Source organism: Pteropus medius, unplaced genomic scaffold (assembly GCF_902729225.1).
Source record: "Pteropus medius unplaced genomic scaffold, Ma_sr-lr_union100, whole genome shotgun sequence".
Lineage (NCBI taxonomy): Eukaryota > Metazoa > Chordata > Mammalia > Chiroptera > Pteropodidae > Pteropus > Pteropus medius.
The window spans coordinates 924704-951013 of NW_024351647.1; the positions used below are offsets into that span (position 1 = coordinate 924704).

A 26310-nucleotide genomic window follows, 5' to 3' on the forward strand; every position below is an offset into this window, starting at 1 on the left:
GCCCGGCTGGGTACCCCATTCTCACGACTAGGTAACTCAGAGACCACAGTGCTCCCTGAGTGCCAGGTTGGATGTGAAGGAAGACAGGCTCCTTTAGGAGTAAAACATGGCTGTTAGGAGGCTATTTATTAGAAAGAGAAGATTCTGGTTCAGGCCCCATGTCAGGTCAGCAGGACAACCTACTCAGGCTCCCCATTCTTGTGTTCTGTTTCTTCTGCTTCTTCAATGATGTGGACCAGGGGGTGGTCCACAGGTCCCTGGGGGATGTCTTCCTGGAGGATGGCTTCCTGGAGGATGAACTCCTGGAGGATGAACTCCTGGAGGATGAACTCCTGGAGGATGAACTCCTGGAGGATGAACTCCTGGAGGATGGCCTCCTGGAGGATGGCCTCCCCCAGGGCAGTGCCCAGGGCCATGGCCAGGCCCACCACAATGGCCATGCTCCTGTGGAAAGCCAAGTGAACAATGTTAGAGTCAGAAGTCAGTGCCAATCTTACCCCAAATCAACTCCCCCTCTTCTTCTCTCTTCTCCCTACTATAGAGGACTGAGGATTCCTGGGCACAAGCAGAGGATCATAGTAGAGGACTGGGAGGCAAGAATAGCAGTGACAGCTTCTAGCTCTGGGCCTTTTGCCTTGATGAAGCCAGAGCACTGAGCAGACAAAATGGGAGGAACCTACATTCTTTGGTTTCCATTCTTTGAGCTAAGATATGACACTTACTCCCTGGGACCTCAGTTTATTTTATCTGTAACTAAGAAGCATAATTATCTCATCTTCTCCCTTTCGTCACCCAGGAACCCTTGCACAGTGACTAGAGGTTTTACCATGCTTGGAACTGCAGGCTGACTATACTTAGAAGTGAGGGTGGGCCTAGGGAGGCTACAGAGGAGTTCACTTTGGGCCAGTGGCAAGAAGGAGACAGGAGGCAGGGTCCTGGGAGATATAGGAGCCAAGGAGGAGGGGGAGGCCAGAGGTAGGAGGTGGCAAAGCACAGGATGTGCGTGTTCTCCATTGTAGGTAGTTTATGCATGTGTGTTGGTACAAGGGTGTGTGCTAATTTACAAACAAAGAGCTGTTTACATTTGCATGGGTGGGTACATATACATGCCTGCTGTATACACTGATACATGCATATGGGTGTATGTGCATGGTTGTGTGTACAGGATAATAGGAATGTGCGCGAGCCTATGCCTGTCCCTGAATAGGTGCCAGACTCAAGAAACCAGGAAGAACAGAAAGTAAAATCAAGGCTTTACTGACTCAGCTAGAAGAGGCCTGGAAAGAATGTGGTTTAGCCTTTTGTCTTGGCTGGAACCATTCCTGAGGCCCCAAGGACAGAGGAGTTTCTTCGCCCCTTGCCACAGGTCCAGGGAAGAGGAGAGAGACACCATGCTTGGGGTCCTGAGGGAGCAGGGGAGGGGCTATGCCCCTAATCTAAGGGTGGGCAGAGGCCAGTCTGCCTCTGCCTCCTAGGGCCTGGTAAAGGCTTGAGGGGAGAGGAGAGGAAGTAGGTTCTAGGGCTAGGGGCTTTCCTGTGACCATGTTAGAGCAGCCTCTGCTCCATTCAAGCTCAGTGATGCCTGGAAACAGCTTCTTCCCACCCTGCCTGCCTCTCCTTCTATGATTGTGTTTGTGGTAGGGCCAGTTCCAGGCCCAAGAGCTGGGTCTGCTAGTGGTAGCCAATAGAGGGAGTAGGGGAGCAGAGAGGAGAGCTGGCACTCTCTCTTCTGTCAAAGGCAGGTCATTGGGGCCCTGTACTGTGGTTGGAGTTTGGGAGCAAGCCATCCATCCAGAGAGGCCATGTGGGTAGCCAGGAAGGCAGAGACACATGGAACAGGCTAGCAAGCAGCAGGAGAGAGGATGCACTGCTGGGGCAGGGAGGGGCTGTGAGGAAAGGAGAGAGGACAGATGGGAAAACAGGAGAGGAACCAAGGAGAAGGCTGCAGCCAGCAGGGGTTGGATGAGTATTGTTGGGCCGATGCCTGAGCCTGCTCCTTATTCTTCATTTAGGGGAAGTCGTGGCTGCCTCTGAGTGTTTAGGAAGGCTGCTAGAAGTCTGGAGGACACAGCGATGGAGAGGAAAAAGATGAGACTGGGGAACTTTCTTACCTTCCAACCTGTGGGAGAGAAAGGGGAATAAAAGAAGCAGCTTTAGTCATTTTGTTTTGCCGTGAGAAAACTGTCCTCTCCCTGGTGCCGATTTTGTGCCCTCCCCACACCTCCAACAAGGCTCCTCAGACTTGGTCATTTACCTGACCATTATTCCTTCCTTCATTCACTCGACAACAGATATATGTATATAGAGAGTCAATGCAAAGTTCAGCTGTGCATCCCTGTTTACTCAAGAGCTGACCAAGTCCTCCCAGGTAGGGTGAGGCCAGTTAGGAAGTATGGGTTCTTGTCCCTGTCAGCTGTCTGCCCTCCCAAACCCTGCCAAACTCCATGACACTAAAGGAGGCACTCGGCAGTGGCAAACCCTGATTCTTCTGCTTCAGACAGGCCCCATCCAGCCTCCTCATTTTCCCCTCTCCCCAAATCTCATTTTTGTCAGCCCAATGTTTGCTCAGACTCTCTGTCGTTTGTTGGCTCCTGTTTATGATCATTTAGTCCCCTCTCTTGGACTTTGCTCAGATCGCCGGCCACTTGGAAATCTCTCTTGACTCTGTGTTGCCTTCCTGTATTGGATTGGGCCATCCTGCTGCACTGTTACAGATCCAGTGAGATCATTCTGCAGTAACCAATCTGAGTGGTCTTGGGTGTTCTGAAGTGCTCCGGTAGTGGGAATTGACTACTCAATGAGACTTCTATGGCTTTACCCTGAGCATGACCCCTAGTTTCCTGGGGCCTCATGCGTACCATGGAAGAAGCACCTGCCTATTTTACTCCTGAGGTTGAAGATCTAGTGAGATGAAGTATGAGCTTGTTTCTTAAACTATAAAGTGTTCTACAAAATATCAGGGATTGTTTTAATTTGGAACCCTACCACCACATTCATACAAACACACAGTCTTGACATGCAGTAGATATGACTGACTCATTGCCTTAGCCTTCACCCCTCTCCTTCTTTCCCTCTTTCTTCTTCCATCCCACAGCCTCCCAGCCACAGTACTTACCTGGCTCCATCTTTATGGGGCAAGTGCAGAGAGTGGCAAGAGAATACCTGCGGTCCAACAGATGAAATTTAGTTTAGTGTAATCTAAATCTCGACCTGTCCCATTCCCTGCCAGGGATGTACACACACAACCCCTTCAAGGGCAAAAGGGATAAAACCACTTATTCTGGCTTAGATTGATATCTAGTATGGAACTGGGCCCTGAATAAGTGCCAGGCATGGGTGTTGAATGGACACAGGGTGTTCACCCACATGGTGGGTAGACAGGTAGAGACATAAAAGCATGTCTCTGCTTTTGAACCCTATACCCTCACAATTTACCCCAGAACCACCCCAGACTCACATCATTTATTAATTCAATTCTACTTGGGTCAATGTCAATCATGTTAATTATTCATGTTGTGTGCCTACCATGTGCCAAGTCATGCTACCAAGTCCCTACAGTTTCTTGTCCCTGTGTAGACACCTGGCATAAAGATGGGAGAGGGTGGCTTAGTAAGATCAGTACACTCAGAGCAGGGAGGAACAGGATGAGGGTAGTGTAGTGGGTAGGAGCCTCTGGAGGATCCAGGGGACCCTAAGACTTTTGTCCCTGCAGTACATGTGAATGGAAAGCCTTCCAGGGTCCTCATTTCTTAGTCTTCTCTCTCCCCACAAGATTGGAAGTTGGTGGGAGGCTTGGAGTCTGAGCCAATTTGTCATTCACCGACAAGTGTGTTCTCATTGGTTGGAGTGACTGGGGTACTCTGGTGCCAAGTTTGGCCTTGATTTGCTTGGGCCTGGCACATAGGTCACAATGGACAACGCCAGAATGGACCGAGTGCACACACAGCATATCTGCTTTTTTCTGACCCACAAATCAGAAAACAGTATGTAACATAAAGACCAAATACTTGACATCAGTGCTCTCTAGTATTAATATAGTTGCTGAACACAGAAGCACAAATGTTCACACACGCAAACACATGCACATTCAATACCACAGCCCCAGCCCCTTGCAAGATGGGCCCCTTGCACCTCTTGAGGCACCCATTTTTGTTGCCTTCTTATTGCACCTCAAATGTTCAGCCTCTGAGCTATGCCTGTGGCCCTTCCTGCCCCCTGGATCCTTTTCCTTAATGAGTAGAGTCTGAAAGAGATCCTTGGAGCTAGGATTGGGGGAGAGAACAGTAAAGAAAACCTTAGCACTAGTCGGAATTTGGCTTGGAAGAAGGAGAAAAGACAGGCCTTGGGAAAAAACCAACAATCCAATAAAAAAAATAGAGGATATGAAGAGACATTTCTCCAAAGAAGACATACAGATGGTCAATCCATGAAAAGATGCTCGACATCACTAATCATCAGGGAAATGCAAATCAAAACCACAATGAGATATCACCTCACATCTGTTAGAATGGTGATTATCAAAAGACAAGAAATAACAAGTGTTGTCAAGGATGTGGAGAAAAAGGAAACCCTTGTACTCTGCTGGTAGGAATGTAAATTGGTGGATCCACTACGGAAAACAGTATGGAGATTCCTCAGAAAATTAAAAATAGAACTACCATATGATCTAGCAATTTGACGTCTGGATATTTAACCAAAGAAATGAAAACACTAACTGAAAAAGGTATATGCACTCTCATGTTCACTATAGTGTTATTTACAATAGCCAAGACATGGAAACAACCTGGGTGTCCATCAATAGATGAATAGATAAAAAAGTGTGATTTTATATGTACACACACACACACACACACAATGGAATATTATGCAGCCATAAAAAGAAGGAAATCTTGCCATTTGCAACATAGATGGACCTTGAGGACATTGTGCGAAGTGAAACAAGTCAGATAAAGACAAAAAACACTGTATGATCTCATTTATACACCCCCAGAATACCAAAACAACAACAACAAAAAGCCCTTGAACTTATAGACACAGAGAACAGATTGGTGGTTGCCAGAGGTGGTGTTGTGGGGGGTAGGGGGTGGGCAAAAATGGGTGAACGGGATCAGAAGGTACAAATTGTTGTATATCTGAAATTATTGTATGTCAATTAAACCTTAAGTAAAAAAAGAGAGAGACAGGCCTTGGATTGTCTCTCTCCAATTCAGGCCAAAGCACTAGAGGGACAGGAGTTTGTGTCTCTGAAAGGGAACTGGTCATTCAATCCCTTCAACCTCAGTGAAGACCCTCTGCCTGACATGGCAGAGGCTGTAAATTCAATTCTAACTCAAGCAGAGAGCAGAGGTGCAAGGGCTTGGCTTGGAGTGGGGACAGGGCAGGTGAGCAGGCATGGATACAGATACATAGACACACAACACACAGACCCGCATTATACTCATGAGACACACACAGACCTACACACGCAGATGTATGACACTCACACAAAGAGACACAGGAGTACAGATACCAATTCAGTACACATGCACATATACCCAGAGAGACCATGACCACACAGACCCACCACACACTCTCACAGAGAGCCCCTCCTGTCCCTTGCCCACAGCCAACAGAGTCAGACCCTTACCTGAGAGTGCAGAGCAGGGGACAGGAAGACATCTGAGGCTCTCTGGGTCTTCAGGTGTATTTGTATCAGGTGGCAGGGGTGGGGATGGTCAGGTGTACTGGGAGGATTATGACTAGAGGGTGTGGAGGAAAGAGGTGGGGCAGACTGATCTTTATCTGGGCAAAGAGCAGCTGGAAACAGTTCTGTGTGTGTGTGTGTGTGTGTGTGTGTGTGTGTGTGTGTGTGTGTGTGTAGCAGGTGAAGAGAGTGGGGAACAACCCATTACCTGATTGGTCTGGTAACAAGATGCCAAGGCAGGGTCCCTCTGGCAAGGCTATTCAGCACCCAGGGCTGCCTCTATATATACATTTGTGGAGCTGCTGCTAGACGCCAGGCCTTGAGCTGCTTCACACATTTTAGTTAACCCGCTGACTCCTACAAAATAGATAGGATTCTTACCCGCTTTCATGGGTGGAGTTGGAAATAGTGACTCTAGTGAAGGGACCTGGTGGAATCTTTGCCTTGGGCAACAAGCCCCAGGTTTGAGTTCTCAAATGTGCTGTCCCAGCCCAGGGAGCCAGCCTGTGAATGGAAATCAAACAAGTCAGAAAAGGGAACTTTGAGGATGGAATGTAGACAAATGGGAAGGGAGCCTGGAGCTTTGAAGTCCAGGGTGCCAGCTTGCTCTGTACTCTGCAAACCCCTGTGGTCTGGCCTCTACCAAGCCCTCTGACCTCTGCTGTGGGCGACAACCCTTTGTTCTGTGTGCTCTGGCCACACTGGCCTCCCCTTGGCCCCTGCAGACAGACTAGGTGCCCCTGTTATAAGCTCTCCTATCTACCTGGATCCTTTCCTCTAATGTCTCCTGCCCCCACTGGACTGCATGCTCACATTTGTATTCCCAGGGACTGCCTGTTAGCAATTCTCCTGGCACTCAGCAGGTGCCCAGTAAATACCTGGTGAATGAATGAAAGGTTGAAGTGTAGTTATTGCTGGGTACTAACAGAAATATTACATAATATGTTATATATATAAAATAGTCTCCATTTCTGTGGTTTACGTTTTGTATTTTTTTTTCTTTTTTATGTCTTTTTAAAAATTAATTTTTTCTTCTGAAAAAAGGAGGAGGATCTCTTTCGTAATCACAACCCTCTGGCTGTTCTGAACTCATGATACCCACCCTTGGGTTCACAAGGTTAGGCAAAACTTCCACCCTCATCTAGACTAACGGCTCACTCGGCCCCTGTTTTAATCAAGGAGAACAAGAATCACGTGAAGTCAAAAGCACGCACGAGAAAGCGGAGAAGTTAAAACAGCTGCTGTTCCAGATTTTCCACTAAAGAACCTGGATGAACTATCTGCACCTGAACGGCATTAAATTCATTTTTAAAAAGTAACATACCTGTTGCCAGATGGGTACTAGACTTTCAGGGTGATCAATTTGTAAGATGTGTAAATGTCTAATCACTATGTTGTATACCTGAAACTACTATAATATTGTACATCAGCTGTAATTGAAAAATAATTTAATAAAAAAAAAAAGTAACATACCTGAGAAATGAAAACAGGTCCTCACAATGATTTATACTTGAATGTTCAGAGTAGCTTTGTTTGGGAAAGCTAAAACTTGGGAGCTTCTCAAATGTCCATTGATAGACGAATGAAGAAATTGTGGTGCATGCATTTGATGGGATACTACTCAACAATAAAAAGGAAGGACTATTGATAGATGCTAAAATATAATTGAATCTCAAAATAACCGTCGAGTGAAAGAAGCAATAAAGAATATATGCTGTATAATTCTGTCTGTAATAGATTCAGAATTTTATAAAATTTAAAAAAATGTGAACTAATTGATAATGACAGCAGATTAATGGTTGCCTGGGGACAGCCTGGTGGTAATGGGGAGGGTATGGAAGGAAATGTTAGAAAGGGACACCAGGACACTTTTGGATTTGATGGATATTTTCATTATCATGATTGTGGTGATGAAGTATACATATGGCAAAAATTATCTAATTGCGCAATTTGTGCAGTTTTTGGTATGTTAATTTGGTGTTAACTAGAGCTGTAAAAGTGAAAATAAATAACAACATCAGAAGGAAAAAGCGATTCTTCTTTATTTCCATAGTGAGCAGAAAAGTATTTCTGTGTGTCAGGCTCTTTTATAGTATCAATGATCTCATGTCAGCTCCTAGAGATAGGTGTTATCTTCCCCTTTTTTGCAGATAAAAAAAAAGTCCAGGATTCAAAGATGTTTAGAAACTTACCTGAAGTCATCCAGCGAGTGTACAGTTTGTCCTAGTCACCACCATCTGAGTTTAGGGCCTGGTCCCTTTACCTTACCATTGTCTCTCCTTTCAGGAATGCTCTTGTGAAAAATTTAGCCTGCTTTGGCAATTTTATGGGTACAGGACTTTGGTCCATGACTAGGTGGGGAGCTATTACTGCATCTCACACATATTTGCTGCAAGACTTCTGGGAGCCGGGGCTGGGAGGGGCTGGGAGCCAGATGTCTATGGGGGAAGTTTACAAAGGCTTGGTGCCTGCAGAGCTCCCAACCTTTAGCCCACACGGGGTGAATGGCATGACACGTGTCCCCCATGCCCTGTCCTCACCAGCCCTCCCCCTACCTCCTCCCAGGAATCTTCCTTTTCCCCTTCTGGGACCCTGTTGACATGATCTCCCCACCTCTATCCCCCAGCTTTGGCAGGACGCTGAAAGGAAATAGGCCTATGTCCTTAGGGACTCCCAAAAGGGAGAGTGGGGCTGCAGGGCTGAGGAGTGTGGGTCGGGGTGGGACTCACTGCCCTGAGCTTGAGGTTCAGGGCCTCAGTACTCACCATCTCTGGAGTCGGGGTCCGAGCCCTGATCCGGTCTGGCTGGCAGGCGTGAAGGCCTTGGGCAGAGGACATAGACCTGTCTTGCTGGGGCAGACAGATAACATAGGACAGACTGAGCAGCCTGGGTGGGGTGGGAGGCCTGCCGGAAGGTGAGGATGCCCATAGCAGGGTGAGCACATCGGAGTCAATTTACAACAGAGTATGATGTTCATGTGTTCTCCCCTACCCAACCCAAAGGTGTTGCAGGCCAGCAGAGCCTCAACCACGTATATCCCCTCTTTCCTTTAGCACTATGCTTTATTAGTGATAAATGCTCAGCAAGTGTTTGGATTTATTGCTTGGCTAAGAGAGGTGATGCTCCCTTGTCAGAAGGGCACCAAGCAGAAGAGAAAGAAGCCCTGGGGAGCAAAGAAGACCTTGCTGGGGTGAGGGGCTGGACTCAGGGAGAGGAAGGCTAAAGGTAGTCTCCTGTAGCAGAAGAGGCTAAGGTGGGGGTCTCAGGAGGGTGCAGACTAACAGTGTAGGCCAGAAGGCAGGATGTCCCTCTCTGTGACCCCCAATCCCTGTCAACAGAGCCAGCAAGACCTCCTGCTCCTGGGGTGCCCTATGGAGTGGGGAGGGAGGCAGGACAGCCAAGCACCCTTACATGGTTTGGATGGACAGGTTTCTCACAGCAGGAGGGCGAAGGCGACTGACCCTGGGTGCGGGGGCTGGAGTGCCTGCTGCAGGGCTGGGGCAATGGCTTCAGCGATTCAGGGCAGGTGCAGTGGGGAGGCCTCCACCCCACCACCCAAACTCTTGGGCATGTCACTGACCCTGATTGCCAAAGAGAAGCTAATATCACCTGCCCTGGCTAATTCACAGATTTCAAGCTTGACAAGATCAAACAGCATCACATGTGTGAGGGCTTTGGCAAAGTCAGATGTAAGTGCAAATTTTTATTACTATTATCAGGATTAGAACTGAGAACTTATTTGACTTCCTGGCCTTCTCATTCCTTCACTTGGTCACACTGGGATCTTCCTGCCAGACATGGCACTGACTCTGGCCTCCAGTATCATTCAGAGTATCTCACTGACAGGCTCCTGAGAGGTTCCCTTCCTGCCCCAGCCTCTTGCAACACCCTCCTTCCCCCTAAGGTGATCAAATGTCCAGGTTTGCCTAGGACTAAAGGGTTTCTGGATGAAGGACTTTCAGTGCTAAAACGGAGTCAGTTCCAGGCAAATCAAGACAATTGGTTACCCTATTGTCCTCCCCACCTCCAGGTTGCTTCCTCTTCCCTCTGGTGACTATGATGTCCTGGGCATTTCAGCGTGCTCTCTCTCAAAGGCCCTTCCCTCTTCTTGGTGGGACTGGCAAGGTCCCTCCAGGTTCTGGCCATAGCCCCCTGCTTGTGCGCTCCCTGCACCCCACTCTTCCTCATGTCTCACCTGGCTGACCTATTCTGGCTTCAGCTTCCTAAACTACTGTGTGGCCTCCTCAGCCCTTGCTGTGAAACTTCCAGCAAGCCCCTCTGGACCACTTTATATGCCCCCGCAGCCCCACGCCCTTTCCCCACACCCTCCTCTGTCCTTCAGTAGCCTCCCCAGTCTGGTCTGCACCTTTTAACCTAACTTTCTCTGGCTGGTCAGAGCCAACACCACTTCCCATGCTGCATTCGTGGAAGGCCCTCTCACTACCATTTCCTTGCTGAGTCTTGCTCATCCCCTTGAAACTGATCTCCTGGAACAGGCTTCCTCCATTGGCCTGAGCCCTATGCTGCCCTGGCCTCACTCAGGCTAACTTGGCCCGGCATTGGCAAGTGCCTCCAAAGTGGAGCCTGGGGCTTCACCTACTTGTTCCTTTGTTGCCCTGGCCAGGTGAAGCACACAGTAGGTGCTGCTATTGTCATGGGCAAGCCCTAACAGGGGCAGTACTTAGCCTCTGGTGTGGGCAGCTCTGGGCTGGGTCTCAGGAGTGGGGTTTGGGTAGTCCTGGGAAAACACTGTCAGTCACTTTTGCAGCCACCAAGGAGAAGAGAGCCCCCAATAAAAGAGAACCTCAACAAGGGAGCCCCCAGGGGTTCAGTTCCACATCAGGGTTCACATTCCATTTCCGGGCTTAGAACAGGGAAGCTTGTGAAGCCCCAGCCCTGGGTGTGCCCTAGAAAGCAGAATGGAGGGATGGGTCTCCAGACCAGCCTTCCTCCTGCTTCCTGATGCCTCAAAGGGCTTCAGCTGCACCCTGCTCTGGCATGTGTGTTCTTGGGAGAGGCAGGGCCCAGACTTTGTCCCTGGCAACTGGAGCCTGCCCAGGACTGGTCCATCCAGCCCTAGGCCCTACTTCCTGTACTTAGTCCTCCCCACACAGAGCTAGGACTATCCTGACCCGAAAGGTCTGTACATATTCTATTAAGTAAGAGTTAGGATAGCAGTTTCTTGAGCTAGGAATGGCTGCGGTGGGGAGTAGGGGGAATGGGTTTATAGGAAAGGAACACTGTACTTTAAGCCACCCTCTTCCTCCCTCCCATTTGGAGGGCCACCTGTCTAGTAGCTGGGCTCTCATGGAATCCAGCCTTGCCCATTCTCTTCCTCAATACTCATCCACCCACCTAGAGCTGGTAAGTGGCACCAGTCAGTGACCTCTAAGGGCTCAGACCCAGCCAAGAAGAATGATTCCTAGGCACTGGGATGTAAGCCTGAAACTGGGCTCAGTGGGATGCAGAGGCAGGTAAAGCACAGGGACTACATCCAGGAGCACCCAGTGCTAGCTGGAGAGAGATGGCAGCCAGAGCCTGGGACTTCAGAAGGTAGAGGGCATGGGGGAGGGAACCAGGCAGGGAGGACACTCTGGAGGGGGTGGGGCAGGAACCTGGCCTTGCTGGATTTGCTGAGCAAGGGACAACATGTAGAGAGGCATAGTGAGAATGCTGAGGGGGTGACTCAGGATCTCCTCACCAGGTCACAAAATGTTCTCATACCTTAGGGGTCTTCAATGTGTTCAGGCTCTAGAAGGCTGGCAGGAGGCAGCCTTTGGGATGCCTCGAAGGATCCAGAATGTGCCTCTCATGGTTACCTGAGGCAAGGAGAAAACTATTTTAAGCTTTACCCCGGGTCACATGTTGTTCCAGATATATATGGATGTTACCATGTTATTTTATTTCATCTGCCAATGACTCAGTGAAGTAGTATACCTCATTTTAGAGATGAGGACCAGAGACATAAGGAACTTACCTAAGATCACACAGCCAGTGAGGGGCAGAGATAATTTGGAATCTACCATCCTGCTCTGCTTCATCTTATGACAAAGCTGAAGAAGGACAAGGGCTGGAGTGCTTATATTTAATGATCAGACATCTACAGAGAAGCCGTTCTGGAAACAGCAAATGGGGTCTTGAGAAGCGCAGGCCCCATGATGGGGCCTCTGCCAGGTCTGTGCCCTCAGTCTCAGTATGTGGTCTAGAGGGTCTTTCTTCCCTTGAGACCTCCCTCCTCTTTCCTCCTTAATGAGAATCCCCAGCCTTGCAGCCAATCTTGCCCTCAGGGTTGGCTGAGTCTGTGTACGGTGGACCAAGAATACCTTCCCAAGGGAAGAGATATGACCTGCCCCTGTAAAGTATGGGGGTAGGTGGTATGGGGGTGCGGAGTGGAAAGAGAGCTGGGCAGGGAGGCAGGTGACTGGGTGGCTTCTAGTAGAATCTGTGCTATAAACAGGCTGTGCAGCTTGGGCAAATGGCATTATCTTTCTGGGCCTCCTCATCAATAAAATAAGTCTTCTACAATTGCATAGCTTCTTTAGTCTGATGGAGATGAGAGGTGGGGAATACAGAGACTTAAGAGAGGAGCTGGGGAGGAGGAATGGGGGAAAGGAAGACCCCCTCCCCCAACCAGGCTCGTGTAACTCTGCTGCCCCCTAGTGGTTGCATGGAGTAACAGAGACATGGTCTCATGGAGAACATCATGCAGATCATCTCCCTGCCTCCCTCAGGCATGAAAGAAAGGTTCACTTTTAGGGGCCTTTACCAGCCACTGCCTCCCTCGAGGCTGTGTGCATTCTGGGTGAGAGAAAGGCAGTCGCAGCCTATGCTCAGGGTACGCACGGCTATGCCTAGGATTGCATGGGTTATGCACTCATGTATTCATTCTGCAAGTGCTGCAGGAGGGTCTGTAGTTTGCAAGGGCACTCTGCCAGGCCCTGGAAATCTGGAGGCACTTGGCACACCATTTCTTCCCTCAGAGAGGCTCTGTTCAGTGGGAGAGCAGAAAAGCAAACCACAGACACTGGAGAAAATAGGAGAATGTGGTGGCTGCTCCAAGGTGTGACATATTGTGTGAGTAACACTTGGGAAGCACATAGCCAACAACTCTGAGGCCCTGTCTTAATGCTGGTATGTTCTGGGCATGTGGGCCTCCAGCCTGATGGGTTGGAAGTCTCTCCCTGTGGGCCCAACGGGATGGTTGGATTTTTACCTGTGCCTCCTGCTCCCCTGCTACTGTCCTGCCCCTAGTCTGGCTGGGAAAGGGAGGAAGGGGGACAGCAGACCTTGCCTCACCCCTGCAGCTTCTTCTATCTACACCCATTCTCCTCAGACCCGGTCTAGGAGTCTGGGTTCCAAAGATGACAGAGAACATTAGGTCTCGGCTACATCTTCCCCTCCCAGGCTGGTGCTCTGTGGACCTCCCAGCTTCAACAACACGGTGTGGGCAGGTGATGGGAAGCTTGACTGCCACCCCACCAGTGCCCTGCCCCTCACCATCAGAGCCTCTGCTGGAATTCAGTAGCCTGTGTAGGGAAGCACACAGAGAAGGTGAGAGATGAAGCGAGTGTGTGTGAGAGAGAGAGAGACCCAGGGCTCCTTAGCCTGGGTGCGTCACATTGCTGGGAAAGTAAATGAGTCTGACTCAGTGGGAACATCCGGCAGGAAAGGAAGAGAGAACACTGTGGCATTTGGGATGGGAACTCTGGGGCTGCGGAGATTGGGTGTGGGGTCAGAGGTGCTGTTGTGAAGGCCTGTCCAGAAAAGAGTTTAAACATGGTGGGGAGGGGAGGGCAGACAGGAAGGGGAGGTTCAGGGGGAGCAGAGGTTGGACCCTCTGGCTGCCTGGGCTGATCTGGGGGGACAGAGAGGGTGGTGGGACTTTCTGCTCTGGAGACTGACGGGGACAAGTCATGGCATGGAATGAGAGAAACTGAGATCTGATCAATCAGGGACGTGGGGAATGCAGATGCCTCTGACCTTCCCCCTCAGGGCTTAGAGATTTGGGCCCTGTAACTATTGAAACAGATCCCAGGTGCTCCTGATACAGAGACAGTACCCTTCTTTCCAGCACCCCAAATCCCCGGTCCCAGAAGCTTTCAGGGTAGGACTGCCAGGCAAACTGCTCCCTTAGGTGGGGGGACCGGTGTTAGCTATGCAGGGAAGATCTGAAAGAGACTTTCCCAAGAAAGCTGCTTCCTTTCTCTGGGTCAGAAAGGCTGAAAGGCCTAGCCCTAGAGAGCAAGGCCAGGAAGAGCCCAGAGTTCAGAGCCCAAGGCGGGAAGGTTGGTGGCCAGCTGTGAATTGTGGAGGCAAGGGCCTCGAGGGAAGGCCCAGCACCCCACACCAAGGGGAGACCCGAATAGTTGAGCCTCCCAGGAATGGCTATACTTTAAAATACAGAGAAGACAATGTTCGACCCAAGGAAATAAATATGAACGGTGCTATTTTAGGTATGCAGTAATATTTGGTGGCCTAGGGGAGGTGAGCTTCCTGGTTCCTTCAAATTTTTAAACCAGTGCTGGTAAAGAGAGTCGGGAGAGGCTCATTTGAAGTGGGGCCCCTCAGATCAGGGAGCCCGATGGGCTGTGTCCTGTAGGCTTTTCTGTTCTAATGGGGAAGACGAAAGCCCACATTGTCTGCCCAGCTATCTGCAGGCAGGCCCAGCTGAGGCTTTACTGGGGCACAGAGCCTTGGGGAAAGTAGGGCCTGGGGCCGCCGGGTCCCCTGTGTGGGCTCAGCCTCAGCCTGCTAGGAAGCAGTTCCTGTCTGTCTGGGGACACTGGGGCAGGACAGGGGAGAGGTGTTGGGCTGGGCCAGCTGACTGCTGGTGTCCTGGTCCTCGCCCTCTGAGCGTGCATGGGTGGGGGCAGTGGCCACAGCATTCCTGGCTGGGAGCCCAGAGGAGTCTTTTGTAATCACAACATGATCTCGTGTGCTGAGAAGCGAAGCCGGCAGGGAGAGGCCAGCAGAGGCCCGGCAGAGGCCCGGCTCCGTCAGCTACGGCGTCCCTCTTGCTCTGGCTCCCCTGAGGCTGCTCTGGAATTCTCTCTGTGCCTGCTGTTGCCATGCACTCAGCTGTGAGTGGCACCTTGCCCTTGGTGGAGGGCTTCTTGGGTCTGGGAGAGGGCTGGGATACCAGGAAGCCATATTCTGGGGGCAGCTGGGGACAGCTGGGCCTGGGAGGAAGAGGGCTGTGCCTAGGCGGGTGGGGGGCTGGGCAGGGCATTGGTCACGGTGGAGACCCTGCAGCCAGACAGGGAGGGACCTGGGCCTGCCCGTGGAGCTGGCTCTCTCCTGTCTCTACTGCCAGCAGCTCTCAGCCTGGAGAGGCTGGGCCCCTGGGAGCGGCTCTTTCCCACAGGCTAGACACAGGCCTGGGGAGTGGGGTCCAGGGCCTGGGAGCTCAGGACAGATAAGGGGCCTCTCTTTTTACTGTGGTTCTGGGCCTGGGAGCCGAACAGCTCCCTTGTCGACCTCCTGAATCCCCTGGCAACTTCCCAGTCACGGCAGGTTTGCTGCCAGAGCCATTTATAACTTCCATTCCAGGCTCTGCTAGGCAGTAGAGCTCCCTGGAGAGCTGGGGGAGGGGCAGCCCACTGTTGGGAGCTCTGGGCCTGGGTATGAGGCCCTGATGTGAACCCCTGAGGAGGCAGAAAGATGGGCAGACAGGCCTAGTCAGGTGGGGGCTTGGGGCCTTTTATGTGCCATCCCCCCTCGTGATGCTAGCTCTGGATCTGGGATCTGTTCCTTGGATGATAAGAATCTGGTGGGAAAGTTGGGGCACTAGTAAGGAATGGACCCAGTAGTCAGGAGCTTGGGGCCCTTGCTTTCTGCAGGGACCTCATGGGGCTGAGTCCCCCGTGAGCAAGCAAGAAGAGAAGGATGCAGAGCTGGACAGGAGAATAGTTGCCCTTCGCAAGAAGAACCAGGCCTTACTACGCAGGTATCAGGTGAGTGGGCTGTGCCAGGGGCCAGGAGGACTGACTGGGTTGGCACTCTCTATCTGACCCACAGAACCTTGTGTGGGGGTCTCACCCTGCAGGCTCTGCCTGGGATCAAGGTTTGGGTGAGGGTGGTCCATTTCAAAGGCTCTGAGAGGGTCTTGTGGACTCTGTGATGTGGTGCCTCTGCCCCTTGGTGTCCCACTGGTATTTCTCTGTGTAGGCCTGTCGGCATTTGTGTTTCTGTGCATCTGGGGGGCCATGGCCTCTGCTGACCCCGGGCCCTCCCACAGGAGATCCAGGAAGATCGTCGGCAGGCAGAGCAGGGGTGCATGGCTGTGACCACTCCAGAGGTTCTCCGACCTGACAGCCTCACTGTCACCATCAGCCAGGTTCCTGGTGTAAGCCCCACCTGGGAGACAGGGTGGGGTGGCAAGGAGGTGGAAGCCCAGCCTGTATCAGGGGAGGACAGCTGCCCCTGCTCCTCTGCTTCTCTCACAGTTCTGGGGTGCACCCTCCAGCTCTCAACTTTATGCAGCCCAGGCTACTGCTGTCCTCCTGTCCTCAAAGGGCCATAGCTAAAAGGTCACCACATAGAAGCCCCCTCATACCCTTTTCCAGCCCCACAGCCCTGTATGTATGCTTCAAAGCATAGGCCACTACTAAACCCCAAACCCCCGGGGGACAGAGAAGTGGGGCTGAATGCCAGGAACAGTGGCTGAGGGACAAAGCCCCATTGTCCGAGTACTCTGGATTTCCCAGCTCAGAGATGGCGGGCACTGTGGCATCTTGGGCCCCTGGGTGGCCCCAGGCCCTGGATAACCTAATGCCACTGGCATGTGAATGCCCTGCGGAGTCAGCTCCTCTGTGGGCATTCCAGGGAGGGCCAGGGGATGGCCTGGGGAACCACCCGAAGGACCCAGCCCCCAGCTCCTGCTCAGCGCTGCCCACGTGGCCTGAGGAGACAGCACCTCATTCTGTAGGAGAAGCGCGTGGTCAGCCGGAACTGGTCAAAGAGCACACTTGGACCTGGAGCAGCCACTGAGATGCTCGAAGATGAGATGGTGCAAGACCACACTGGTACTTTTTGCTCTGGAGAGCGAGTAGAGCTGGCAGTGACCATGGAAAACAAAGCCAAGGTGAGCAGGGTGGGTGGGGGAAGCCCAGGTTCCAGGCAAGTAGCCTCTTTTCCCCCAGCTTTGCTATGCTGCCCATCCTTACCTCCCTAGGCCAAGCGGATTGTACGTGAGAAGCCCTCCAGAGCAAGGAGCCAGTGTGGAGCAGAAGGGTCACCTGGAGAGGGCTTGGGCCGGGACCCCTCCATGCAGATGGCCGTCAGCATGGATTCTGCACAGAAGGTACATCTTCAAGAAGGGATGGGAACATGTATTGGGCAGTCCCCATTTGGGGGAGGCTGAGAAGCTGAGTCACGTAGGTCCCCCATCTGGGGACATGCCCAGGCAGGACTAGCAAGAATTCCCACTCCTCCTTCCTTTCTTGGGCCAGTTTCCACATTGGGAGGGCTTTGTAGTAAGACATAGGGTCAGCCAGATGTGTGATCCAGCCCCTTACCCTACTTGGACCTCTGGTGGCAAGTGGGTGGGGGCCAGGAGAGTGTAGGGGACTGGCCATGTGCCAGGTATGACCTCTAGGTGGCAGCAGCCCCTAGTTCTGGCTCTTGTTCACAGCTGCTGGGTGCCTCTCCTCTCTGGGCCTGGCCACACATTCCTATAGCATCCCTGTGGATAGGTGCAATTGTTACCACCTTTTTACAGATGAGGAAATGATACACAGAGAGGTTAAGTAACTTGCCCAAAAGACACAGCTAGCAAGTGGATGGAAACCGTGCCTATGGCAAACAGTACATTAGAGATCGAACTAATCTAATTTTTAGATGGGGATGTCAAAAGCCTTGAGAGAGGAAGGGGTTGGTAGACTCTGGATTTCCAAATTCTGTGCTTTTTCTGCTTCTACCCTTTGGTGCTGAGTGTCTTCTCCTGGCAGGGAGCTCAGGAACCCCCGAGTCCAGGCCTGGTCCCAGGCCCAGCTCCCCACCAGCCAGTACGGGAGGTCCTGGAGGTGAACTGGGACTATGCTCAGTGGAAGCAGGAGAGGGAGCAGATCGACCTGGCCCGCCTCGCCCGGCACAGAGATGCACAGGGTGACTGGCGCCGCCCGTGGGACCTGGACAAGACCAAGCCCACGTGGGTGGCAGGGCTGGGCGGCTTGTTGGGCTGACATGCTTGTGGGGCTTGCGGTAGGGCTAACTGTGGGTCTTTCCTGGAGGGCTGCTGGGACCCTCCCCAGGGTGGCGAGGGTCTGTCTGTCTGGGCCTTTGGGTCAGGGCTCTATGTAGGCACTGGTCCCCCATCTTTCTTGGCCTACCATCTCCCTGCTGCTTTCAGTCCAGGGTCTGGGATTGAGGGAGATGGTATCGGTGTAGGTCTTGCTGCAGCCTCTGCCCTTTCTGCACCAGCAGCCTGACTCTCTCTGTCTCCACAGGCTACAGGACTTCAGCAAGCCTCGGAAAGGGGGCCCAGGCAGGGCGGGCAGCTCCAGGGGTGAGCCAAAACCCACCTCACCCCCTGCCCTTCCTTGGCTTTTTTTGCCCCTCACCTGCCTCTTCCTCTCTTTTCTCTGTCTCTTGGTTTACCACTTATTTTCAGAGCTAGAAGGAAGCATGGAAGAACATCTTCCTTCCTCTTCCTATCAGAGGAGGGCACCATGATCTCCCTGCCCTTCCTCCAAACCACAGCTCCTGCCCTGGGGTTTTGACCCCAGAGGTCTGAGGAGGAAGCTCATGAGGAAGTCTGTGCTGAGGTCGCCCTGAGTTGTTGGTCCCTCATGGGCGAAGGCCCTAGTTCTCCTGTCCCTGGACTATTGTAGGAACAGAGCTCTGTGAATTAACTGGTCCCTTTGTTTTATATATGGGAAAGCTGGGGCTGGAGAAGCTGGCTAGTCACTTAGCCAGGAGTGGCAGAGTGAGCACAGGGACCCAGATCTCCTGATCTCCAGAACCAGGTATCTTTTGGGGAGCTAGAAAACCCACAAATGGACCAAAAAGAGGACCAACAGCTTCCTGGTCTTGGAAGAATTGGTGGTCCCACTTTGGGTCCTTTGTCACCCTATCCTTTCCCGATTTTCTTTTCCTTAGGTCCCAGGAGTCACCAAAAGCTACAGACCCCACCATTGTCCCCTGATAGCAAAGGTGAGTTGGGAGAGGAGAAGCAGAGTCCTATGAGCTGGGCCGCTAAGGTCATCTTCCCTTCTTGATTTGTGACCATTTCTTACAGGTGGTACTACTTGGGGTGGTCAACCTAGCAGACTCTTGGTGGCACCGGCCACATGCAGCAAAGCCCGGGGAACAGAGAGGCTGACTGGCAGGGCCCGCAGGTAATAAATAGATGGCAAGGGGCAACATCAAGGGAGGCATCTGAGCTTCCTGATTTCCTGGCTGTCCCTTGCCCCTGGGAGGTCAGGACCTGCACTGGTCCAGGTGCCTGCTCTGGGTCCCTAGGGCCTCTGCCTCCTGGCTGACTGCTGCCTGGTGGCAGGTTAATGAGATTCAGGGAGAGGCCATCAGCAAAGGCAGCAGCAGTGAGTCTGGTGCCCAGGGATGCTGGCAATAATTACAGCAGTTACTTTCCCCTGGGAAGTCAGGTGCCTTTCCCAGGCAGCACAGGCAGAGACATGCCTGAAGTTCCCACAGAACTCAAGGTGCTACAGGCTTGGCTGTAAACAGCAGCTGGGGATCTGGGATGGGGCTAAAGAGGGTGGTGTTTAGAGGAAATAGTTGGACTTGGGGAGCAAGGTGTGCTGGAAGGGCAAGCATTCTGGAGCCTTTTTCTGGCTCTGATGCTCCTGAGACCTTGGAGCTCTAGCTTCTCCCCGGGGAACGTGGGCTGCCGGCTACCGTGCAGGTGATGTGAAGTGTGGAGGGCAGGAGTATGGCAGGAGAAACACATCATGTGCTATGTTTCTACAGGTGGGAGACAAAGGAAGACAAGGAGGAGGTAGAGAGCCAGGAGGTAGGTACCTGGACAGAGGGTAGGGTGGGCTAAGGACATGATCCCTGGATTTGCTAGCCAGCGGGGCCAATCTCTTGTTTCAGAGAAGTCAAAGCATCAACAAGACTCTGAATGAGAAGGAACATGCACAGATGCAGAGCAGGATGGAGCAAGGAAGACCCCCGAGTGCCCTGGCAACCAGCCCAGCCCCCACATCTCCAGAGGGGCCAAAAAGGGAGTCAGGAGCTTCAACAGCCAGTCCAGGCCCTGGCTCTACACAAAACACTGACTTGGTTCCCCTTGACCTTTCTCTAGGAGGCACTAGTAGCTCAGGGCCTGGGAAGAGTACATGTGTGCTCAGTCCAAGGCCTGGTGCCGAGGAGAGCCCTGTGTCCTGGCCGGATAGTTCTGAGCAGCCCCTGGGGTGGAATGATCCCCAGGATGAGCCAGAAGTCCAGACTTTCTCTGAATCACAAAGAGGAGCAGGGCCCCTAGAGCCCAGAAAAGACAGGTCTGGCAAGGCTGGGGCCCAGCAGTCCCTGGCACAACGAAGCAGACCCACCAGAGGAAACAGCCAAAGGGCGAGGGGCACAGGAGGTATGAGGAGCAGGACAGGGGGCCCTGGGCCTGCAGGGAGATGCTGAGCAAAGCTCCTGGGAGCAGGGGGACCAGGCTGGGGAGAGAAGGAGGGGAGAACACAGTCAAGAGCCTTCTTTGTGATGGGCTTCTGGTGGCTGGTAGCTTATGGCAGTATGGTTGAACGGTTTAGCAAACTCTCTGGCACAGTGATATTGTGAGGGCAAGGAGCTGTCCTTCCTTGTACCTCATGTGCACATTCCTGTGCACCTGTGTGTTTTCACCTGCAGGTGCAGCATCTGGTGTATTCCTGTGCCACACCCGGTCTCTGAGGCTGATGAGCCTTGTCCTGGGACTACTGCTGATTAGGCCACGAGCTTCCCCTGCATGAGAGAACAAGTTGGACTTGAGAGAACAAGCACTTAGCACTTGGCTAGCCTGGCCTTCCTTTCCAGCTGCCAGCTGTCAGCTCCTCAGGTGCAGGCAGCCTCAGCAGCTGGCATGGCCAGCCCAGGCCTGGCCCTTTACCCACACCTCTGCCTTGCACCCAGGTGACTCATAGCCCCAGACACACAGAGTGGCGAAACCAGGGGAATCTCACCAATTAGCTGGAAGCCTCCTGCCTTCTATAAGAGAAGGCTGAGGCCCAGAGAAAGGAGGCCATAGCAGGCAGGGACTGAGCTGGGGCTAGAAGAGCAGAGCTCAGGTCTCCTCAGCAAAAGGAAGGGTACCTAGAAAGGCCTCCTCTCTGAAGTCGGGTTGGGGGAGGACAGCCTCCTCTCCCCACAGTAGGGTGGGAGAGCTCACCATCAGGGACTCCCTCCCCCACGCCCAGGTCGGACACTGTGTGCACCCTGAATATGCAGGGGCAGCCCTGCATACCAGGGTCATTTCCTGTCATCTCCTATTTCCTTTTCCCACCACCTCCCTGCACCATGGTCAGGCAAAAGCAAGGATTCAGACAAGGACTCAGAGAAGAGAAACATCAACTCTAGCTAAGTACAACATCAGGACTTGTCTTTCCTTCTTAAGTTTCCATTCCTGCCCCTCCCCTGAGGCCCACGTCTAGTGAATTATCCAGACTCCGCACAAGCTGTGGCTTCCTCTCAATTCAACAAACATTTCCTGAGCACCCACTACCAGCAATGCAGCTGGTGGGCGATGGCAACTTTGCCAGCAAGAGGGAGGAAAGAAACCGTCATCCGGCAGATCCAGGCTGCACAGTAGGAGCTGTTCTTGGCTGTAGGTGCCTGACAGAGGCTGAGGATGGTGGTAGGAGCCCAAAGGGAGCCATCCCACCACTGTTCACAAAGGCAGGTACTCCTCCCTTTCTCATCATGCCTGCCCTTTGCCCCCAAGCCTTTGCCTGAATCTCTCTTTGTTTGGCCCCCTCTGTGCCCCTCTCTGCTGAGAGGGTTGTTCCTCTCTGCTGAGGTTCCTGGCCCTCATCAGCCTCCCTGGGTTCTCTCAGAGGTGTCCAGATCATCCCCAAGATTTCTCCACTGTCAAAGAAAGGCCTTAACCATGGGGTCACAGCCTTGGGCTTCCTCACTGGCTCTTATCCCCCCTCTGCCCTTCTGGTGAATTATCCAGACTCCGCCCAAGCTGTGGCTTCCTCTCAGTTCAACAAACATTTCCAGGAAGTGTGAGGAGGGGATCAGATTGTTTAGAGCAGTGCTTCTCACGTGCTAGGACATAGAGTAATGCAGATTTTAAGTCAGTAGGTCTGGGGTGGGCCTGGAAATTTGCATTTCTAATGCATCTCTAGGTGATGCCTAGGCTGCTGATTCCCAGACCACTAAGGCTTTGGACTAGGATACATGGAGGGCTGGGGCAAAGGTAGACTCTAAACTCTCATTGCTCAGTTGCTGGCTACATAGGGAAAGGGGGAGCACTGCCCCTGCGGGTAGGAGCTTCCTGGCTTCATGGTTGGGTGGGAAGCTGAGGCACTTAGGAAGATGCTTGACAGACCAGTGAGTGGTGATGCCCCACTTCCTGTAGTAGAGAGAGTGAGAAAGCTGTGTGGGAATGGGATGAAGCGAAGGGAGGTTGAAGAGGTTGAAGAGGTTGCTGTGGGGTTGATCGTGGGGTTTTGGAAAGGCTTGGGAACATTCTTACGTATGTGGGAGGAAGACCCCTGTGAGAATGAATAGGCGAAGAGTGAAATAGGCCCAGCTCAAGTTTTCCTCTTGCCTTCTAGTCACATACAGTTGGCTTTGGAGCATGGCTCAGGCCCTGGAACCCATGTCTCCCAAAGGATAAAGCTGGGGTGAAGCAGGTTCAGGAAGTCTTTGAATGTAGATGTTTCCAAGAATAGCTGTGATAAAGATTTCGAATTCTAAGAGTCACAAACTGCACCCAACCCCCAATGCTGCCATCTGTACAGATGTGCCTTCATTCAAGGGTATGTGCCAAGGCATGTTTGATTATGGGATGAGGATGTAGTATTTGCGCATAGCTCTGGTTCAGCCTTCACAACAGGACTTAAGCAGGAGAGAAAGCTGGGCAGAAAGGCTATGGTGAGATAGGGCTTTACTCCTAGAGGGTAACATCTAGAAGGATGTTGGGAGAAAGAATGTCATAGGCGTCACTAGGGGCTGGGAGAATGGAGATTGGCACAGGACGTCTTCACTGGAGGAAGATTATAGGGCAAGACAAGTATTGCTGAGCTTTACTCAAAAAAGGGGAGCCCTTCTTCAGGACAAAGGGGACTAGCAGCTATCGGGGCCACCCTTCCTGCTCTAGGATGGAACAAGCTATGACCCACAAACCTGGAGGTCATGGAAGGCTGGTTCTATCTCTTCCTGGCTCCTTTGTTTAAAGGCCTGACTGGGAGCCTTCCTCTTGGATGCCTTTCTCCTCTCCAACCAACAGACAAGATTGCTCTTCAAAGATGGGAAGTTCTTCGTGAGACACAGCTATCAGGAACCCAGGCAGAGCTGGAAAAACTGAGAACAGAGGGCACATAGAGTAGTAGGGAGCCAGTAGGGAGAGGACAGCTTTACCTAAGGCCTCAAAACAAGGATGGCAGAAGAGGCAGAAGACATCCCCTTCCTGGGTCCATATCACCTCGCAGAAGAGAGCAGCAGACCATATTGCAAGGGAGGTATATTTTTTGATGACAGGCAGTGTGGCAGAGTGGAACAAATATGGGCCTTGGAATCCAACAGACAGAATCTGAAACCTGCCATCTGCTAGCTACGTGACCTTGGTCCATTTTAACCTCTAAAACCTCAGTTTTCTTACCTGCAACACGGGGCTAGTAATACATACCTTGAAGAGTTGTTCAGAAAATTAAAGAGTATGTAAAATATATCTGGCACACAGTAGGCACACTACTAACAGCCTGGCACCCAGAAGGCACTTAGTAATTATTTATTGAATAAATGAAGTAGCTATTTGGTGTGATCTGTCTACTTTGTTTCCTATCTTTTCCTTTACTCTTTCTTCTAGTCTCATCTTTATTGTAGTCAGTACACTCTCAGGGAAACAAGGGATGGTTTGTAAACTTATCAGCCTTCCAGGACAGTCAGCTGCTTTAATCCTGGGGAGTCTAGTTTAGTCAAAGCCTCAGGAAGTGACTCTTCTTTTACAGGGAGGGTTCTTTGTCCCCATCTTCCAGTGGGATCTAAAGAATGTTGTAAGCATTTCTCCCTAACTTCACACACTGGCTCCCATAGCTCAGAGTGGTTTCTCTTCTCCTCTGTTTGTTCACATCAGTAGCAACCTCATGAATTTTCACCACGGCTTTTGCTTTACAATTTCCACCAAAAACAAACTCCCTTATGGAGTTTTCCCCACGCCTCAGAGTGTTAAGTTTTATCATCCAAAGGAGCAGCATGACTATATTTTCCTATGGTCAAGGGATGGGTAATTGGGGATCCAGAGGCTTCCCAGCTACTTAACAAGGCACAGTTTGACCACCAGTCAACTACAGTTCCAACCCTGGCATCAGGGTCAGGAGTAATCAGAGATGGTACTAGCTCCCCAAAAGAACAAAAGAAATGGTAAAATCCGTGTATCTTATTTTTGGTAGTAAATAGGGGCGGGGAGCAAAGGAGTAGGAGAAACTAAAGACACCAACCACTTTATTTCTGCCTCTCAAGTCATTTATCAGTGTCCACAGGCCCTGGGAAGCAACTCTTTCTGAGAAAGGGTTATCAGGGCTTACAAGGAAGGGTTGACACTGGGTGACTACAACTTCATTGAGGGGGAGAACTCAAGGCTGGGAAAGGCAATGAGAGGAGACAGCATAAGGCCCAGACTGAGGCTGCTTTCTCTCAAGTCTGCTGGCCCACGTCACAGCCTCTCATTAAGCATCCACTTGACACCGGGGAAGTGAAATAGCGCAGACTTGGCACCAGAAAGTACAAATGTGGCACCCACTGCTCCTTTTAAGGACTTGCTGGAGGAACAGCAGGCCCTAGGGTAGGAGGTAAGACAAACATATCAGTACCTTTGTGGGAAAGGGAGGGAGGACTGTTTCAGGCCTGTCTCCTTCTTAATAAGCTCTCCAGGGTAAATTCTCCTGCAATTGTCAAAAATAACCAACAATGTAGGCTTCTTCTCCTTTTCTCATAAACTCTGCGGACAGTGTCCCCACCCCCGTCCCAGCAGGGCAGCTAGCTTCAAGCAAGAAAAAGAATCAAAACCCCTTGATAACCATCCATCAAAACAGAAACACCCTAACCCTAAGTTACGGTATCAGAGGGAAAGGCTGGGCCTGTGGTTCTCAAATTTTAGTGTGTATCACAATCACCTGGGAGACACAATGCTGAGCTTCACTCCCTGAATTTCTCATTCAGTTGGTCTGGGATGGGGCCTAAGACATGGCATTTCTACCAAGTTCCAGTGAAGCTGATGCTGATGGTCTGAACACTGGTGTAACGTTTATTACCTGCCCCTTCACATTTCTTCCTATGTATCAATTTTGCCCAAAGGGACAGACATTCTCTTGAAAACATATTACCTCATGTGTGTACACTGTACTTTTATTCCCAAGATCTCCAAGCCCCATCACATCTATTACTTCCATTTGCTCACATAAATTCTATTTTGGGTAGGAGAAAAGAGAGGGGTCAAAGGCCATAACTAATGCCATTATCGAGTCCTCAGGTTTCCTATTTTCCTGTTCAAGGGTTCCTCCTAAGAGCGCATTGCTTCCCACCCAGACCCTCATGATGCTGTAAGCTGTCTACGGATCAAAGACCGGCTATTGTGTCACAACACTGCCCAGACTGCCCAACAGGGAGCTGAGGGGGCGGGTGCCTTCAGGACATAGGAGGGGCAGACCTCAACTCATGACGCAAAACATGGAGGTAGCACAGAGATATATTTAAAAGGAAATCTTTGGTAATCAACATAATTACTTTTTTTGGACAAGTTAGTCTGGGGACTTCTGAAGCTCAATTGGCACACTGTAGGCATTAAATAAGCAGTTCTTGAATTAATGGTAGCGGTTTACAGAAACTCTTCTAAGGAAAGTTAGAATCTTATTGCTGTTTAACTGATAAGCTATTGCAAAAACATTACTGAAGCTAAGAAAACAGGGCAGTAACAAGGGTAGATTCTTGTTGTCATGACTGTAAATTCCTTGAGAGTGAGAACTGTGTGGTAATTTTCTGGTCCTTTAGTAGAAGCTTAACAAATGTTTATAGAGTAGAACCAGGAAACTGGTTTGGCCCGGGTGCTCCTTGCTGACCAGGTGGCTTACGTGCACCATGGGAGCCATGGCTGTTTTTGCACTTAGGATGGAGAGCCTGATAGAGTCTGGGTGTGTGGTAAAAAAAGCTTTGTTTTTGTATTTTTAAAATTAGCTACTGGAAGGAACAAAGAACATAACATAGGTTTCCTGGCAGCAGAAACGCACAGGTTATGTCAGCAAGTAAAACAGATGTGACCAAAAAACTGTCAATGGAGTACGTATAGCTCAACATTAAGCCATAGGGCCAAAACAGAGGAGAAAATGACCAGGTCACATATCTATGTTGCCTCTGTTAAGCACCACGTGGAATACAACTGTAGACTTCTGGTGCTTGGAAAGAACAGACGGGCCAAGCCCAAGTTTCTCAACTTGGAAATAAAGAAACTGTGACCAGAA

At 51.2% G+C, this 26310-nt stretch overlaps 2 protein-coding genes across 7 annotated transcripts; one reads left to right on the top strand and one right to left on the bottom strand.

Moving 5' to 3' along the window:
- Window positions 1-111: 111 nt before the first annotated feature.
- Window positions 112-8579, bottom strand: PHGR1 (proline, histidine and glycine rich 1). Of its 4 annotated transcripts, none has more exons than XR_005648885.1 (5): window positions 7876-8031; window positions 6065-6187; window positions 3116-3162; window positions 2112-2119; window positions 112-444 (listed from the first exon to the last, which is right to left on the bottom strand). XR_005648885.1 is itself a non-coding variant. In XM_039843900.1 (5 exons), exons 1-5 carry the CDS (start codon window positions 8550-8552, stop codon window positions 223-225), a joined length of 504 nt encoding a protein of 167 aa, XP_039699834.1. In that variant the 5' UTR covers window positions 8553-8579; the 3' UTR covers window positions 112-222. The 4 variants fall into 4 exon arrangements, 2 of the variants coding, with proteins under 2 accessions (XP_039699834.1, XP_039699835.1); XR_005648886.1 differs by lacking the exon at window positions 7876-8031 and adding an exon at window positions 6447-6572; XM_039843900.1 differs by lacking the exon at window positions 7876-8031 and adding an exon at window positions 8449-8579.
- A 5987-nt stretch (window positions 8580-14566) lies between these two features.
- CCDC9B (coiled-coil domain containing 9B) lies at window positions 14567-26310 on the top strand. 3 transcript variants are annotated; one of them, XM_039843905.1, is made up of 12 exons: window positions 14567-14763; window positions 15523-15636; window positions 15921-16019; window positions 16611-16766; window positions 16857-16985; window positions 17632-17831; window positions 18130-18188; window positions 18782-18835; window positions 18921-19020; window positions 19613-19655; window positions 19739-20231; window positions 20501-26310. In XM_039843905.1, the coding sequence occupies exons 1-12, from the start codon at window positions 14752-14754 to the stop codon at window positions 20599-20601; spliced, it is 1560 nt and encodes a 519-aa protein (XP_039699839.1). In that variant the 5' UTR covers window positions 14567-14751; the 3' UTR covers window positions 20602-26310. The 3 variants fall into 3 exon arrangements, with proteins under 3 accessions (XP_039699839.1, XP_039699838.1, XP_039699840.1); XM_039843904.1 differs by having other exon boundaries at window positions 14571-14763; window positions 15921-16028; XM_039843906.1 differs by lacking the exons at window positions 14567-14763; window positions 15523-15636 and having other exon boundaries at window positions 15929-16028; window positions 16129-16766.